This window comes from Rhinoraja longicauda, chromosome 10 (assembly GCF_053455715.1).
Source record: "Rhinoraja longicauda isolate Sanriku21f chromosome 10, sRhiLon1.1, whole genome shotgun sequence".
Lineage (NCBI taxonomy): Eukaryota > Metazoa > Chordata > Chondrichthyes > Rajiformes > Arhynchobatidae > Rhinoraja > Rhinoraja longicauda.
The window spans coordinates 768,791-785,362 of NC_135962.1; the positions used below are offsets into that span (position 1 = coordinate 768,791).

The 16,572-nt window shown below is 50.0% G+C and overlaps 1 protein-coding gene across 1 annotated transcript in view; it reads right to left on the reverse strand.

Annotated features, from left to right (window-relative positions):
* The window catches only part of amn (amnion associated transmembrane protein), a 72,548-nt gene that overhangs the window by 14,139 nt on the left and 41,837 nt on the right, over nucleotides 1-16,572 (reverse strand). Inside the window, exons 7-9 of the mRNA XM_078407247.1 lie at nucleotides 10,520-10,752; nucleotides 6,610-6,747; nucleotides 2,376-2,484 (exon numbers count right to left, since the gene is read on the reverse strand). Of these exons, the coding sequence (XP_078263373.1) occupies nucleotides 2,376-2,484; nucleotides 6,610-6,747; nucleotides 10,520-10,752 (480 nt within the window). The remainder of the gene's footprint in view (nucleotides 1-2,375; nucleotides 2,485-6,609; nucleotides 6,748-10,519; nucleotides 10,753-16,572) is intronic.

Sequence of the window (16,572 nt, forward strand, 5' to 3'; positions counted from 1 at the left end):
GGCCTCCTGAGGGGGGAACCTCTTTGAAACTGAATAGTGAAAGGCTTGGATCGAGTGCATATGGGGAGGATGTTTCCACTAGTGGGAGAGTCTAGGACCAGAGGGCCCAGCCTCAGAATAAAAGGACGTAGAAACATAGAAACATAGAAAATAGGTGCAGGAGGAGGACATTTGGCCCTTCGAGCCAGCACCGCCATTCATTGTGATCATGACGTACGTTTAGAATGGAGATGAAGAGGATTGTTTTTAGCCCGAGGGTGGTGAATCCGTGGGATTCATTGCCACAGACAGCGGTGGAGGCCAAGTTTAGTGCAGACGGTGTTCAAAGCGGAGATTAATAGATTCTTGATTAGTACGGGTGTCAAAGGTTACGGGGAGAAGGCAGGAGAATGGGGTTGTGAAGGAAGAAGAGATGGAGTGGCGGGGCAGACATGGTGGGCTGAATGGCCTCATTCTGCTCCTATGTCCTATGGTTTAATGTTTCCCCCCTCTCCAGATTGCAGAGATTTGGACCGGGCAGAGAGTGCACACATCACGATGCTCAAAGCAGCGCGTGTGAGAGAGAGGATGGGCACTTGGGCCACTTTCTGTCCTCACGGGTAGCTTTGGTACATGTCTAAATCTGTACAAACACACTGCCGAAGATAGGCACAACATCCTGGAGTATCTCAGCGGGTCAGGCAGCATCTGTGGAGAACATGGATAGGTGACGTTTCACAGAGTGCTGGAGTAACTCAGCAGGTCAGGCAGCATCTCTGGAGAACATGGATAGGTGACGTTTCACAGAGTGCTGGAGTAACTCAGCGGGTCAGGCAGCATCTCTGGAGAGAAGGACAATAGACAATAGACAATAGGTGCAGGAGGAGGCCATTCGGCCCTTTGAGCCAGCACCGCCATTCACTGTGATCATGGCTGATCATCCACAATCAGCACCCTGTTCCTGCCTTCTCCCCATATCCCTTGACTCCGCTATCTTTAAGAGCTCAAACTCTCTCTTGAAAGCATCCAGAGAATTGGCCTCCACTGCCTTCTGAGGCAGAGAATTCCACAGATTCACAACTCTCTGAGTGAAAATGTTTTTCCTCATCTCCGTTCTAAGAAATGGGTGACGCTTCGGGTCGAGACCCTTCTTCAGACTGGTTAGGGATAAGGGAGACGAGAGATATAGATGATTTTGTGGAGAGATAAAGAACAATGAATGTAAGATATGATAAAGGTAACACTGATAAAGGAAACAGGCCATTGTTAGCTGTTTGCTGGGTGAAAACGAGAAGCTGGTGCCTAATTGGTTGGGTGCACCGTGGGTTCAAGGTCATCTCCTGATGGCTGATACATACAGCAAAGAATAACTAGCATATTTGCACTACATTTCCTAAGCAGTCAAATTTCATATTACAGAGTAGAGTGATCCCAATTGTGCTTAGGTTGAGGATGCCACACTGTACAGTATTAGACCAAAGCTTACCCTCGACATTGAATTATCATTATCCCAATTATCCCAGAAATACAAAACCGCCCATATTCATAGTTCCAGCACCCTGTGTTCAACGAATACTAAATTCAGATGAAACAGTTTAGTTTATTGTCACGTGTACTGAGGTCCAGTGAAAAGTTTTGTTGTTGCGTGCTATCCAGTCACTGAAACGACTATACATGATTACAATCAGGCTGTCCAAGTGCGGCACGGTAGCGCAGCGGTAGAGTTGCTGCTTTACAGCGAATGCAGCGCCGGAGACTCAGGTTCGATCCTGACTACGGGTGCTGCACTGTAAGGAGTTTGTACATTCTCCCCGTGACCTGCGTGGGTTTTCTCCGAGATCTTCGGTTTCCTCCCACACTCCAAAGACGTACAGATATGTAGGTTAATTGGCTGGGTAAATGTAAAAATTGTCCCTAGTGGGTGTAGGATAGTGTTAATGTACGGGGATCGCTGGGCGGCACGGACTTGGAGGGCCGAAAAGGCCTGTTTCCGGCTGTATATATATGATATGATATGATATGAAAGTCCAATTAAAGATAGTTCAAGCATCTCCAATGAGGTAGATGGGAGATAGACACAGAATGCTGGAGTAACTCTGCGGGACAGACAGACTGGAGAGATGGAATGGGTGACGTGTTGGATCGTGACCCTTCATCAGACTGAGAGTCAGGGGAGAGGGAGACACAGAGATAAGGAAGGGTAAGGTGTGAAAACAAGACATCAAAGGGGACAAAGTTGAGGGAAAATGTAGAATAGATCAATGTTATAGATCAATAGGTCAGGATCGCTCCAGTTAATGAGAGGATGGTTCAGTTGCCTGACACTGTTCAATAAATTAAAATATGACTTTAAATTCTGTTGGATTAAAGTGGATCAAATCTGAAGCTAAACGTACCACAAATCTCACAGCAGTGTCCTTGAGGCTTCAAGGGGTTTGCACAATCGAGCTCCATACAGCGGTCTCCGAACCCCCGCAGCAAATTCACACAAATCCTCCCTAGGTTCTGCAAATGGAAACAGCACACAGTTCATTCACAGTGACAGAGGCAGTCCATATACTGCAGTATCATGAGGTGTGGGGCAGGGCTCCCACTGCAGATATACTGTGTATAGACTAATGGGAGAGTGGCAGAGAGAGTGGGGGAGAGAGTGGGGGAGAGAATGGGAGAGAGAATGGGAGAGAGAGAGTGGGAGAGAGAGAGTGGGAGAGTGTGGGAGAGGCAGTGTGGGAGAGAGAGAGTGGGAGAGTGTGGGAGAGGCAGAGTGGGAGAGAGAGAGTGGGAGAGAGAGAGTGGGAGAGAGAGAGTGGGAGAGACAGAGTGGGAGAGAGAGAGTGGGAGAGAGAGAGTGGGAGAGAGAGAGTGGGGGGAGAGAATGTGGGAGAGAGAGAGTGGGAGAGAGAGTGGGAGAGAGAGTGGGAGAGGGGGAGAAGGAGAGAGTGGGAGAGAGAGAGTGGGAGAGGGAGAGTGGGAGAGACAGAGTGGGAGAGACAGAGTGGGAGAGAGAGAGTGGGAAAGACAAAGTGGGAGAGAGAGAGTGGGAAAGACAAAGTGGGAGAGAGAGAGTGGGAGAGAGAGTGGGAGAGGGAGAGTGGGAGAGAGAGTGGGAGAGAGAGAGTGGGAGAGGGAGAGTGGGAGAGAGAGTGGGAGAGAGAGAGTGGGAGAGGGAGAGTGGGAGAGAGAGTGGGAGAGAGAGTGGGAGAGGGGGAGAAGGAGAGAGTGGGAGAGAGAGAGTGGGAGAGGGAGAGTGGGAGAGAGAGTGGGAGAGAGAGTGGGAGAGGGGGAGAAGGAGAGAGTGGGAGAGAGAGAGTGGGAGAGGGAGAGTGATGTGATAGAGAGAGTTGTGATAGATAGTGTAATAGAGAGAGCCATAGAGTCATACATCACAGAAACATGCCCTTCAGCCCAACTTGCCCACACTGACCAACATGTCCCTTCTACACCAGTCCCACCTGGCTGCGTTTGGCCTATATATCCCTCTAAACCTATCCTATCCATGTACCTGTCCAAATACTTCTTAAATCTTATGTTAGTCCCAGCCTCAACAACCTCCTCTGGCAGCTTGTTCCATGCACCCACCACCCTTTGTGTGAAAAAGTTACTGCTCAGGCTCCTATTAAATCTTTCCCCCCCTCACCTTAAAACTATGTCCTCTTGAATCCTCCACTCTGGGCAAGAGACTGCATTTGCTCTGTCTATTCCGCTCCTGATCTTATACACTTCTGTATATTGGCAGAGAGGTCAATGTTCTTTGACGTGGAGAAAATAAACAACGGTCCATTGTGGTTTCAGGTGGGTCGGCATTATTTACAGGAAGAACAGGGAAATTATCCGCATCTTCTTTTAATGGACACAGAGTGCTGGAGTAACTCAGCGGGTCAGGCAGCATCTGTGGAGAACATGGATATGTGACGTTTCACAGAGTGCTGGAGTAACTCAGCGGGTCAGGCAGCATCTCTGGAGGACATGGATAGGTGACGTTTCACAGAGTGCTGGAGTAACTCAGCGGGTCAGGCAGCATCTGTGGAGAACATGGATACGTGGCTTCAGACTGATAGATGACGTTTCAGATCAGGACCCTTCTTCAGACCTGATCCAATCCTTTTCCTCCAGAGATGCTGCCTGACCCGCTGAGTTACTCCAGCACTGTGTCTTCCCCAGTCAAATGGAGAGCTTGTTTGGAGAGGTAATGTACATGACACATCGAGTCATAGAGTGACACAGTGTGGAAACATGCCCTTCTGCCCAACTCACCCGCACCGCCAACAATATCCCAACTACACTTCATCCACTTGCCAGCGCTTGGTCCATATCCCTCCAAACCTGTCGTATCCATGTACCTGTCTAATTGTTTCTTAAATGATGGGATAGTCCCAGCCTCAACTACCTCCTCTGGCAGCTTGTTCCATACACCCACCACCCTCTGTGTGAAAAAGTTACCCCTCGGTTTCCTATTAAAATCCCCCTCACCTTGAACCTATGTCCTTTGGTCCTCGATTCCCCTACTCTGGGCAAGATACTCTGTGCATCTACTCAATCTACTCCTCTCATGATTTTGTACACCTCTATAAGATCTCCCCTCATCCTCCTGCGCTCCATGGAATAGAGACCCAGCCTACTCAACCTCTCCCTATAGCTCACACCCTCTAGTCCTGGCAACATCTTCGTAATAGGACATCCTGAGTACAGTTGTCTGTGTACTGAGCCACCCTTGTCCAATACCTTTGTCATTCACTGGCCACTGCATCTCAATGCAGTCAGGAGCAGTTTGACTTTGTCCCCTGTACCTTGCATTGGCAACGGGAAAGCTGGCCATCCAGACGTGGCCCCTTCTGTCCAACCCCTCAACCCTCTGCTCTACAAACCTCAATGAAAGCTCAGCTTCACCTATATTTTACTTGACCCAAGACTTTCCACAGATGTGTAGAAAGGAGCAGCAGATGCTGGTTTAGTGTCCATCTTCCACAAACGACAGTGGAGACCAAGACATTGCGTGTTTATATGGCAGAGACTGATTAGTTGTTGATTAGTAATGATGTCAAAGTTTATGGGGAGAAGGCAGGAGAATGGGGTTGAGAGGGAAAGATGGATCAGCCATGACCAGGAGTAGACATGATGGGCCGAATGGCCTAATTCTGCTTGTGTATCAAATGGTCTTACGGTCTTTCTTCAGCTTTTGTGGCGTTTTAAAATGCTCTGTTAATATTTATACAGAGTGACTAATCAGGTGAACTTTGTGTTACAGCATTTCAGGCTCTCCTCTAGGTGTGGTGACACTAAACCTGCTCCACAGTCCACACACACACAAGCACTGCAGCCCTGCTGTAAGGTGACCCCATACATTAACATGCACCCATCAGCCAAAACATTATGACCACTGATAGGCAAAGTGAATAACATTGATTATCTTGTTACAATGGCACCTGTCAAGGGGTGGGATATATTAGGCAGCAAGTGAACAGTTAGTTCTTGAAGTTGATGTGTTGGATGCAGGAGAAATGGGCAGGAGTAAAGACCTGAGCGACTTTGACAAGGGCCAAATTGTTATGGCCAGACGACTGGGTCAGAGCATCTCTGAAACAGCAAGGCTTGTGGGGTGCTCCCGGTCAGCAGTGGTGAGTACCTACCGACAGTGGACCGAGGAGGGACAAACCACAAACTGGCGACCAAGGCTCATCGATGCGCGAGGGCAACGAAGGCTATCCCGTCTGGTCCGAACTGACAGAATGTCTACTGTGGCACAAGTCACAGAAAATGTTAATGGTGGTCACGAGAGGAATGTGTCACAATACACAGTGCATCGCACCCTGCTGCATATGGGGCTGCACACGGAGGACCAACAGCATGTTAAGCAGGTGGGCATAATGTTTTGGCTCATCAGGTCATAATGTTTTGGCTGATTGAAGGGTGGAGGAGGTGTGACTGATCTCAAGACAAATCCTGTTCACTAGATAGATGCCTAGCTACTTTTACATTAAAGATAGACACAGAGTGCTGGAGTAACTCAGCGGGTCAGGCAGCATCTGTGGAGAACATGGATAGGTGACGTTTCACAGAGTGCTGGAGTAACTCAGCGGGTCAGGCAGCATCCCTTGGGAAAAGGAATAGGGTGGGAACCCTTCTTCAAACTGCCTTTATATTGAATCGGTTTAATTTGCAGCTACGACCTCTGGGTCAATACACACTCATAACTCCAACAGAGGAACACCAACGTGCCTTACCTTAGTTTAGTTCAGAGATCCAGCATGGAAACAGACCCTTCGGCCAACGAGTCCACGCCGACCATCCGTTCACACTAGTTCTACGTTATCCCACTTTCCCATCCGCCCCTTACACACTGGGGACAATTTACTGAGGGACAATTAACCTACAAACCCGCACGTCTTTGGGATGTGGGAGGAAACCAGAGACCTCGGAGAAAACCCACACGGTCACAGGGGGAACGTGCAAACTCCACACACACAGACAGCACTCCAGCAGCAGCTCTACCAGCTGCACCACTGTGCCGCCCTAAATCCTTGACCCAGAATCTGCCTGTGCACTGATGTGTCTGGTTCAAAATCCTTCATGAACATAGAGGTGCTGGCGAGCTGTTTAAACCTAAGGTCAACACAGTAATGTGCTTCTTACACGGGAGTTACCACAGTGACAGCCTGATCGGTCATCACACTCTGTGTTGGTCACACTGACGGAGCCATTTCCATGGAACTGCAGTCTTCCCGTGTTGGACTCCTTGTACACAAGGAAGTCTTCACTGCTAGCAAACCTCTGCCATGCAAAATAAAACCAGCAATTAGTCATTAATCACATGGGCAAAAAGCAAGTTGACATTGATTAGTACGGGTGTCAGGGGTTATGGGGAGAAGGCAGGAGAATGGGGTTAGGAGGAAGAGATAGATCAGCCGTGATTGAATGGTAGAGTAGACTTGATGGGCCGAATGGCCTCATTCTGCTCCTGTAACATGACATGCGAACTAAAAGGGCACAATGCAAGTATTTCAGCGGGTCAGGCAGCATCTGTGGAGAACATGGATAGGTGACGTTTCACAGAGTGCTGGAGTAACTCAGCGGGTCAGGCAGCATCTCTGGAGAACATGGATAGGTGACGTATCGGGGCGAGTAGCTTCTTCAGAGGTGCAATTATCCCGCTACTAACACTCTCCTCCAACTGGTGAAACCTGTCCTCCAGGTTCTACATTTTAACACGTGACCTTTCAAATTCAGTCAGTATTTAAGCTTGGTGCAGCACAGAAACAGGCGCTTTGGCCCACCATGTCCATGCTAACCATTTACTGTAGTGGGTCATTTTAGAGATACAGCACAGAAACAGGCCCTTTGGCCCACCATGTCCATGCTAACCATTTACTGTAGTGGGTCTTTTTAGAGATACAGCGCAGAAACAGGCCCTTTGGCCCACCGAGCCCGCACCGACCAGCGATCCCCGCATATTAACACTATCCTACACATGCTAGGGACAATTTTACATTTATACCAAGCTAATTAACCTGTACGTCTTTGGAGTGTGGGAGGAAACCGAAGATCTCGGAGAAAACTCATACAGGTCACAGGGAGAATGTACAAACTCCGTACAGACAGCACCCGTAGTCAGGATGGAACCCGGGTCTCCGGCGCTGTGAGGCAGCAACTCTACCGCTGCACCACCATGCCGTGCCGCCTTGTAGCCTGTGGGGTTTGTAGCCTTCCATACAATGGCAATTCAAGTTGTTCTCTAGATGCTCCTTAAATGAGGTGAAGGTACATCAACTCCAGCTCCACAGGCCGCCTGTTCCGGAATAGAAACTGCTCGAGAATTCCCCCTGGCCCCATCGCAGAAGCGACCACATCGTGGGGCTGGAAACTGGAAGTGTCCTGAACTAATTCTGCTACCACCATCATCTATTGTACAAGTAATGGCTCCCACTGACTGTCGCCGGAAGCTTGCGCCCTTTTCAGGACGGAGGATGACAGTGATGTAACAATTGAAACATGGATGATGGACTCGAAAGAAGAAGACTCCCCCTCAGATCCCTTGTAAAGCTTCCACCTCTCACATGGTTACCATGTCCTCTTGTACCCCATGGTGGGGGAGAGATTCTTACTATCAACCCCATGTACCTCTTTATTTTGTATATCTCCATCAGCTTCAACACCATCACTCCACGAAAAACAACCCCATTCCATTCAATCCCTCCAAATAACTGAAATGCTTCATCCAGGCAGCAGATAGGAGCAGAATAAGGCCATTCGCGGGACTTTACATCGCTGGTGCGGCTCGGCCGCGGGACTTTACATCGCTGGTGTGGCTCGGCCGCGGGGCCTTCCATCGCCCGGCGCGGCGCGGCCGCGGGACTTAGCTGCGCACGGTACGGCCGCGGGGCCTTCCATCGCCCGGCTCGGCCGTGGGATGTTTCAGCGCCCGGTGCGGCTCGGCCACGGGGACTTGGGCGTGGGGAAGAGAGCGGAAGTTTTGTTGCCTCCATCACAGTGAGGGGGTGTTTGGAGTCACTGTGATGGATATTTGTGTTGGGGTTATGTGTCGTGTTTCTTTTTTTGTGTGACTGCTGGTAACGTAATTTTGTTCGGTACCTCGGTACCGAATGACAAATAAAGGCTCTGTATTCTGTATTCTGTATTCTATATTCTGTATTGAGTCTGCTCCACCATTCCATCGTGGCTGATCTATCTCTCCCTCTCAACCCCATTCTCCTGCCTTCTCCCCATAACCTTTGATGTCCTTACTAATCAGGAACCTGTCGATCTCTGCCTTAAAAATATCCAACGACTTGGCCTCCACTGCCGCCTGTGGCAATGAATTTCACAGATTCACCACCCTCTGACTAAAGAAATTCTTCCTCAACTCCATTCTCAAGGCACGTCCTTTTATTCTTTAGGCATCACCGATACAGACCTTCTGGCCCACCGGGTCCACGCCGACCAGCGATCACCCCGTAGATTAGAATTATCCTACACGCCAGAGATAATTGACCATTTTACTGAAACCAATCAACCTACAAACCTGCACGTCTTTGGCATGTGGGAGGAAACGGGAGCACCCGGAGAAAACCCTAGGTTTGAAACTGTGCCCTCTGGTCTGAGACTCTCATCTACACATTCATCTACCCAGGCCTTTCATTATAGGTGCGCTGCAATGAGATGCCAGGCTGATGAATGCCCTCTGCACTCTGCCCTCTTTCTACTGTGTGACGGCCAGGTGCACATGTGAATCCACATGTAGCCTCGCCAATTACCTAGAAAATTACAACACGATGCCCCTGCTCTGACCTGTGGCTGTTGAAGACCAGCATCTCACATCAACTATGCAGCCAGACCTAGCTGGTGAAGTGGAAGGGTGGGTGAGACAATGGACAGGGGCACTAGCCACAGCCGACAGGAGGATGATGCAGTCAGTATTCACCTCTTCAATGGCACTCACTGGCTTTAGAGCATTTAGAAAACACGGCATCTTCTCTAATGCAATAACAAGGAACTGCAGATGTGGCTTTACACCAACAATAGACACAAAGTGCTGGAGTAACTCTGTGTGTCCGGCAGCATCTGAGAACATATCCACGTAGGTGACGTTTCAGGTCAGGGTCTGAAGATGGGTCCCGACCCAAAATGTTCCTATCCATGTTCTCCACAGATGCTGCCTGACCCGCTGAGTTACTCCAGCACTTTGTGAAACGTCACCTATCCATGTTCTCCAGAGATGCTGCCTGACCCGCTGAGTTACTCCAGCACTCTGTGAAACGTCACCTATCCATGTTCTCCAGAGATGCTGCCTGACCCGCTGAGTTACTCCAGCACTCTGTGAAACGTCACCTATCCATGTTCTCCAGAGATGCTGCCTGACCCGCTGAGTTACTCCAGCACTCTGTGAAACGTCACCTATCCATGTTCTCCAGAGATGCTGCCTGACCCACTGAGTTACTCCAGCACTCTGTGACTATTTCCACTATCTTCTCTGCTCAGGGCCACTCACATTGCAGAAGCTTGTTGACGATACATTAACTCTAATTCTTTCTGTGGACATTTCCAGTATTTTCTGATGAATGCCCTGGGTTTAGTTTAAGTAGCTCTACTTGACTACTGGCTCCTGGCAACTGACCTGAACAAATTTGTCATTTAGTTTTCATTCAGTTTTTGCAGATGGCACGGTGGCGCAGTGGTAGAGTTGCTGCCTTACAGAGGCAGAGCCTGGGTTCAATCCTGACTACAGGTGCTGTCTCAACAGAGTTTATAAGTTCTCCCTGTGACCTTGTGGGTTTTCTCCGGATGCTCCGGTTTCTTCCCACATTCCAAAGAAGTGCTGGTTTGTAGGTTAATTGGCTTCGGTAAAATTGTAAGTAGTCCCTGGTGTGTAGGATAGTGCTAGTGTACGGGGATCGCTGGTCAGCGCGGACTCGGTGGGCCGAAGGACCTGTTTCCGCGCTGTATCTCCAAAGTCTAAAGCTTGTTGTAAAGCATAAACCCTATATTAAGCTGCTCTAATGAATTTGCAAGACAAATCAATTGGCATTCAAAGAAGTGAAGCACTTACCCTATTCATTAAAGAAATGGTTTTAACATGAATATTTTGTGCATCACTGTCCAAGTTCACACGGAAAGATGTGGCAGGTTGGAAAGCAACGTCGTCATGTTGGCAAGGCACTCTCTCTTCATCCAGAGTGAAGGCGTGCTGGTCCTGCGGCACCTCAAGCACAGAGGACCTTGTCTGCCAGTTTTTGGGGTCATACCAGTTGTGGCGATCAGGGTCTTTAAAGGTCACCTCACCTGTGGGTGAAAAGAATGGGGACACTTGGAGCACTTCAGAATTCATACCTTTACTGAACCTTTTATGGGTGGCACGGTGGCACAGCGGTAGAGTTGCTGACTCACAACGCCAGAGACACGGGTGCCATGCTGACCACGAATACTGTCTGTACGGAGTTTGTACGTTCTCCCCGTGACCGTGCGCGAGCTCTGGGTTCCTCCCACACTACAAAGACATACAGGTTTGTAGTTTAATTGATTTTGGTTAAATTGTAAATTGTCCCCAGTGTGTGTAGGATAGTGTTAGTGTATAGGGTGAGCACTGGTCGGCGCGGACTCAGTGGGCTGAAGGGCCTGTTTCCTCACTGTCTTTCTAAACTAAACCTCTCTACTGTTGTATGTTGGGCTCATTCCAAGAAGAGTAATTAATGCTAGAAAATTAAATAGTTGTGATTTGTGAATATAGAATTCATATTATTCCCTCTAATTCCCAGCACAGATAATATGTAGCGATGAATCGAGGCACATTTGCAAAGTGCTCTGGTGGGATGTGTGTGGCCTGTTCACCACTACATCATGGGTTCATCATTTCCTTTCTAATAACAGCAGGATAGACAATAGAAAATAGGTGCAGGAGTAGGCCATTCGGCCCTTCGAGCCAGCACCTCCAGTCAATGTGATCATGGCTGATCATTCTCAATCAGTACCCCGTTCCTGCCTTCTCCCCATACCCCCTGATTCCGCTATCCTTAAGAGCTCTATCTAGCTCTCTCTTGAATGCATTCAGAGAATTGGCCTCCACCGCCTTCTGAGGCAGAGAATTCCACAGATTTACAACTCTCTGAGTGAAAACGTTTTTCCTCATCTCCGTTCTAAATGGCCTACCCCTTATTCTTAAACTGTGGCCCCCTGGTTCTGGACTCCCCCAACATTGGGAACATGTTTCCTGCCTCTAACGTGTCCAACCCCTTAATAATCTTATATGTTTCAATAAGATCCCCTCTCATCCTTCTAAATTCCAGTGTATACAAGCGTAGTCGCTGCAGTCTTTCAACATTCGACAGTCCCGCCATTCCGGGAATTAACCTAGTAAACCTACACTGCACACCCTCAATAGCAAGAATATCCTTCCTCAAATTTGGAGACCGAAACTGCACACAATACTCCAGGTGCGGTCTCACTAGGGCCCTGTACAACTGCAGAAGGACCTCTTTGCTCCTATACTCAACTCCTCTTGTTATGAAGGCCAACATTCCATTGGCTTTCTTCACTGCCTGCTGTGCCTGCATGCTTCCTTTCAGTGACTGATGCACTAGGACACCCTGAACATGTTGTACGTCCCCTTTTCCTAACTTGACACCATTCAGATAATACTCTGCCTTCCTATTCTTACCACCAAAGTGGATAACCTCACACTTATCCACATTAAACTGCATCTGCCATGGATCTGCCCACTCACACAACCTGTCCAAGTCACCCTGCAACCTCATAGCATCTTCCTCACAGTTCACACTGCCACCCAGCTTTGTATCATCTGCAAATTTGCTAATGGTACTTTTAATCCCTTCATCCAAGTCATTAATGTATATTGTAAATAGCTGCGGTCCCAGCACCGAGTCTTGCGGCACCCCACTAGTCACTGCCTGCCATTCTGAAAGGGACCCATTTATCCCCACTCTTTGGGGTGATGATGGGTGATCTTATAGAGGTGCATCAAATCATGAGAGCAATCGATCGGGTGGATGCACAGAGTCTCTTGCCCAGAGTAGGGGAATCGAGGACCAGAGGACATAGGTTCAAGGTGAAGGGGAAAAGATTTTATAGGAATCTGAGGGGTGACTTTTTCACACAAAGGGTGGTGGGCATATGGAACAAGCTGCCAGAGGAGGTAGTTGAGGTAGAGACTATCCCAACATTTAAGAACAGTTAGATGGGAACATGGGTAGAACAGGTTTGGAGGGAAATGGGCCAGATGCGGGCAGGTGGGACTAGTGTAGCTGGGAGATGTTGGACACTGTGGGCAAGTTGGGCCTGTTTCCACACTGTATCACTCTATGACTGCAAGACCATGCTGTGTTGCTACTTTCCCAAACAAGATGGTTTTAGAGAATGGAGCACAGTACTCCATTCTATAGAGTGTTGTACAATAGGTTTGTGCAATAGAACAGTACAGCACTAGAACAATGTCTGTGCCCAACATGATGCCAAGTTCAACTGATCTCATCTGCCTGTACATGATCCATATCCCTCTATTCCCTGCGCTTCCACATGCCGATCTAAAAGTCTCAAAGGCACTATGGTATCTGCCTCCACCACCACCACCCCTGGCAGTGCGTTCCAGGCCCCCACCACCCTCTGTGTAAAAATAAACTTGCCATTAAACTTTCCCCCTCTCACCATATTGCAATGGCCTCTGGTGTCATTAAACAGTGTCCCTCTCAATGGACAGTTCTGGCCTCTAGTGCTGGACATTTGCACCCTGGGAAAAGGTTCTGACTGTCTACCTTCTCTCTGCCTCACCCTTGTATTAACAGTGAGCAGTTGGGCACTGCGGGCTTGGGTAAAGCTGCGAGCACCTCGAGACCCTGCTGGGGGAGGGTTTACACAGGGGAGGGGGACGTATGAAGACGTTTGAAGGCTGTGAGCTACAGGGAGAGGGTGAGTAGGCTGGCTCTCTATTGCATGGAGCGCAGGAGGATGAGGGGAGATCTTATAGAGGTGTACAAAATCATGAGAGGAATACATCGGGTAGATGCAGTGTCTCTTGCCCAGAGTAGGGGAATCGAGGACCAGAGGACATAGATTCAAGGTGAAGGGGAAAAGATTTAATTGGAATCCGAGGCATAACTTATTCACACAGAGGGTGGTGGGTGTATGGAACAAGCTGCCAGAGGAGGTAGTTGAGGCTGGGAACATCCCATCGTTTAAGAAACAGTTAAACAGGTACATGGATAGGACAGGTTTGGAGGGTTATGAACCAAGTGCAGGCAAGCGGGACTAGGGTAGCTGGGACATTGTTGGTCGGTGTGGGCGAGTTGGGCTGAAGGGCCTGTTTCCACACTGTATCACTCTGTGACTCTATGAAGGGCCTGTTTCCACACTGTATCACTCTGTGACTCTATGAAGGGCCTGTTTCCACACTGTATCACTCTGTGACTCTATGAAGGGCCTGTTTTCACATAGTATCACTCTATTACACTATGACTAAGTTAGAACTGCAGGAAGAACACAAAAAGCTAAAGAAAGCAAACAACTGGACCATGTTGATCTTCGGTGGGGTGGGGGGGTTTTGGACGGCAGTCTTAAGAGTAACCCTATTCAAAGTCAAGGACGTACAGCTGTACAATGGTATGTAAACCACGTCATATGAATACACAGGAGCAAATTCTCTTCAGATAGACACAAAATGCTGGAGTAACTCAGCGGGACAGGCAGCAACTCTGGAGAGAAGGAATGGGTGACATTTCGGGTCTTCAGATTCAGGGGAGTGGGAGATTCAGAGATAAGGAAGTATAAGGTGGGAAAACAAAACATCAAAGGGGATTGAGATCAAGGAAAATGTAGAATAAATTATAGTTAGCTAGGAGAAGGTGACAACGAAGCATAGAGAGATAAGATTTAATCAGGTTTCCTCCAGCCGCAGACGTACAGGATTGTAGGTTCATTGATTTCTGTAAATTGTAAATTGTCCTCAGTGTGTAGGATAGGACTAGTGTACGGGTATCGCTGGTCGGTGCGGATGCGGTGGGCTGAAAGGCCTGTTTCCATGCTGTATCCCTACACTAAATGCAACCAAACCAAAGAGGCTAGACACAAGATGCTGGAGTAACTCAGCGGGTCAGGCAGCATCTCTGGAGAGAAGGAATGGGTGACGTTTCGGGTCGAGATCCTTCTTCAGACTGAATCGGGGACAGGGTGTTACAGAGATGAGGAATTGTGAGATCAAAAGAGATGCAGATCAAGGAAAATGTAGAATAGACCATTGTTAGCTGGGAGAAGGTGACAGCAAATCAAACAGAGATACAATGTAATCCAGGGGGCCGTCAGACTGCTCGGAGAACTGGGAAAAAGGGAGGGGGGGATGGAGAGAGAGAGGGAAAGCAGGGGTTACTTGAAGTTGGAGAAGTCAATATTCATACCGCTGGGGTGTAAGCTGCCCAAGCAATTATTTTATTTCAGTCTGAAGAAGGGTCTCAACCCGAAACGTCACTCCTTCTCTTCCTAGATGCTGCCTGAGCCGCTGAGTTACTCCAGCATTTTGTGCCTACCTTCGATTTAAACCAGCATCTGCAGTTCCTTCCTACACAATTATTTAATGTCCTTGACAAAGGTGATAGCTGACTGAAAATGTGATCATTTTTAACAAAATGAAAATATTTGGCATTTTATTTCCTTGCTGAAGAGTGTTGAAGAGTTCAGGGGTGGACACTTTGCCGAGTAATCAGAATGATGGCAAACTATACAGGAGCTGGTGATCACAGAGAACTCAGTCAATGTAGAGTGCAACAGTGAACATTGTGCATGGCGCCATCTTGACCCAATGGAGGGGAAGGGGGGAATGGAGGGGGAGGGGGGAGTGGAGTGGGGAGTGGAGTGGGGAGTGGAGGGGAAGGGGGACTGGAGGGGAGGGGGGAGTGGAGAGGGAGGGGGGGGTAGAGAGGAAAGGGGCTGAGTAGGGGGAGGGGAGTGGAGGGAGGCGGGTGCGGTGCGGGTGAGGGGAGTTGGGGGTTGGGGGGAAGGAATCTCTAAAACACTGTTTGTTTGTGTGTATAGTAATTGTACATCTTTTGGGGCTTGCCACAGCCAAAACGGTACACGATAGCGTGACAATTTTAGGTCCAACTTACTCACCATTGTCCTAGGGGTGGAGTAAATGTTATATTTTCTTTACAAATTCACTTTTTAATCTTTCAAAATCTATTTTTAAAGTTTAAAAGATCACTTTTTTCTCCCTTTAGCCGCCCCCCCCCCGTGTGAGGTCACAGCGGGGAGTGTGAGTTCACGCCTGTACAGTGGGGACCCGTTGATGGAATCAAGGCTGCCAGTTCAGCCCCGCTAATGAAGTTTACAAACTCACTTTCCCACTGACCCCGCCCACCAGCGTTGACGTCACAATGGCACCTGCCCGAGTGACGGTAGTGACGGCCAATGAGGGGGGAGGGAGGGGGGACAATATGACGTCCGGGGCGGGGCCTGCCAGAGTGACGGCAGTGGCGGCCAATGAGGAGGAGGAGGGGGGGGGCTTTAACAGATGTGCTCCCCCCCCCCAGGACCAGCGGGGGTGGGGGAGCACCAGCGGGGGGACGACCAGCGGGGGTGGGGGAGCACCAGCGGGGGGGGACGGGACGGACCAGCGGGGGGGGACGGACCAGCGGGGACGACGACCAGCGGGGACGACGACCAGCGGGGACGGGGACCAGTGGGGGGGGACCAGCGGGGGGACGACGACCAGCGGGGACGACGACCAGCGGGGACGACGACCAGCGGGGGGGGGACCAGCGGGGGGGGACCAGCGGGGGGACGACGACCAGCGGGGGGGGAGGACCAGCGGGGGAGGGGGACCAGCGGGGGGGGGGGGGGGGACCAGCGGGGGGGGGGGGGACCAGCGGGGGGGGGGGGGACCAGCGGGGGGGAGGACCAGCGGGGGAGGGGGACCAGCGGGGGGGGGGGGGGGGGGAACCAGCGGGGGGGGGGGACCAGCGGGGACGACGACCAGCGGGGACGACGACCAGCGGGGGGGGGACCAGCGGGGGGGGGGGACCAGCGGGGGGACGGACCAGCGGGGGGGGGGACACGGACCAGCGGGGGGGGGACGGACCAGCGGGGGGGGGCGACCAGCGG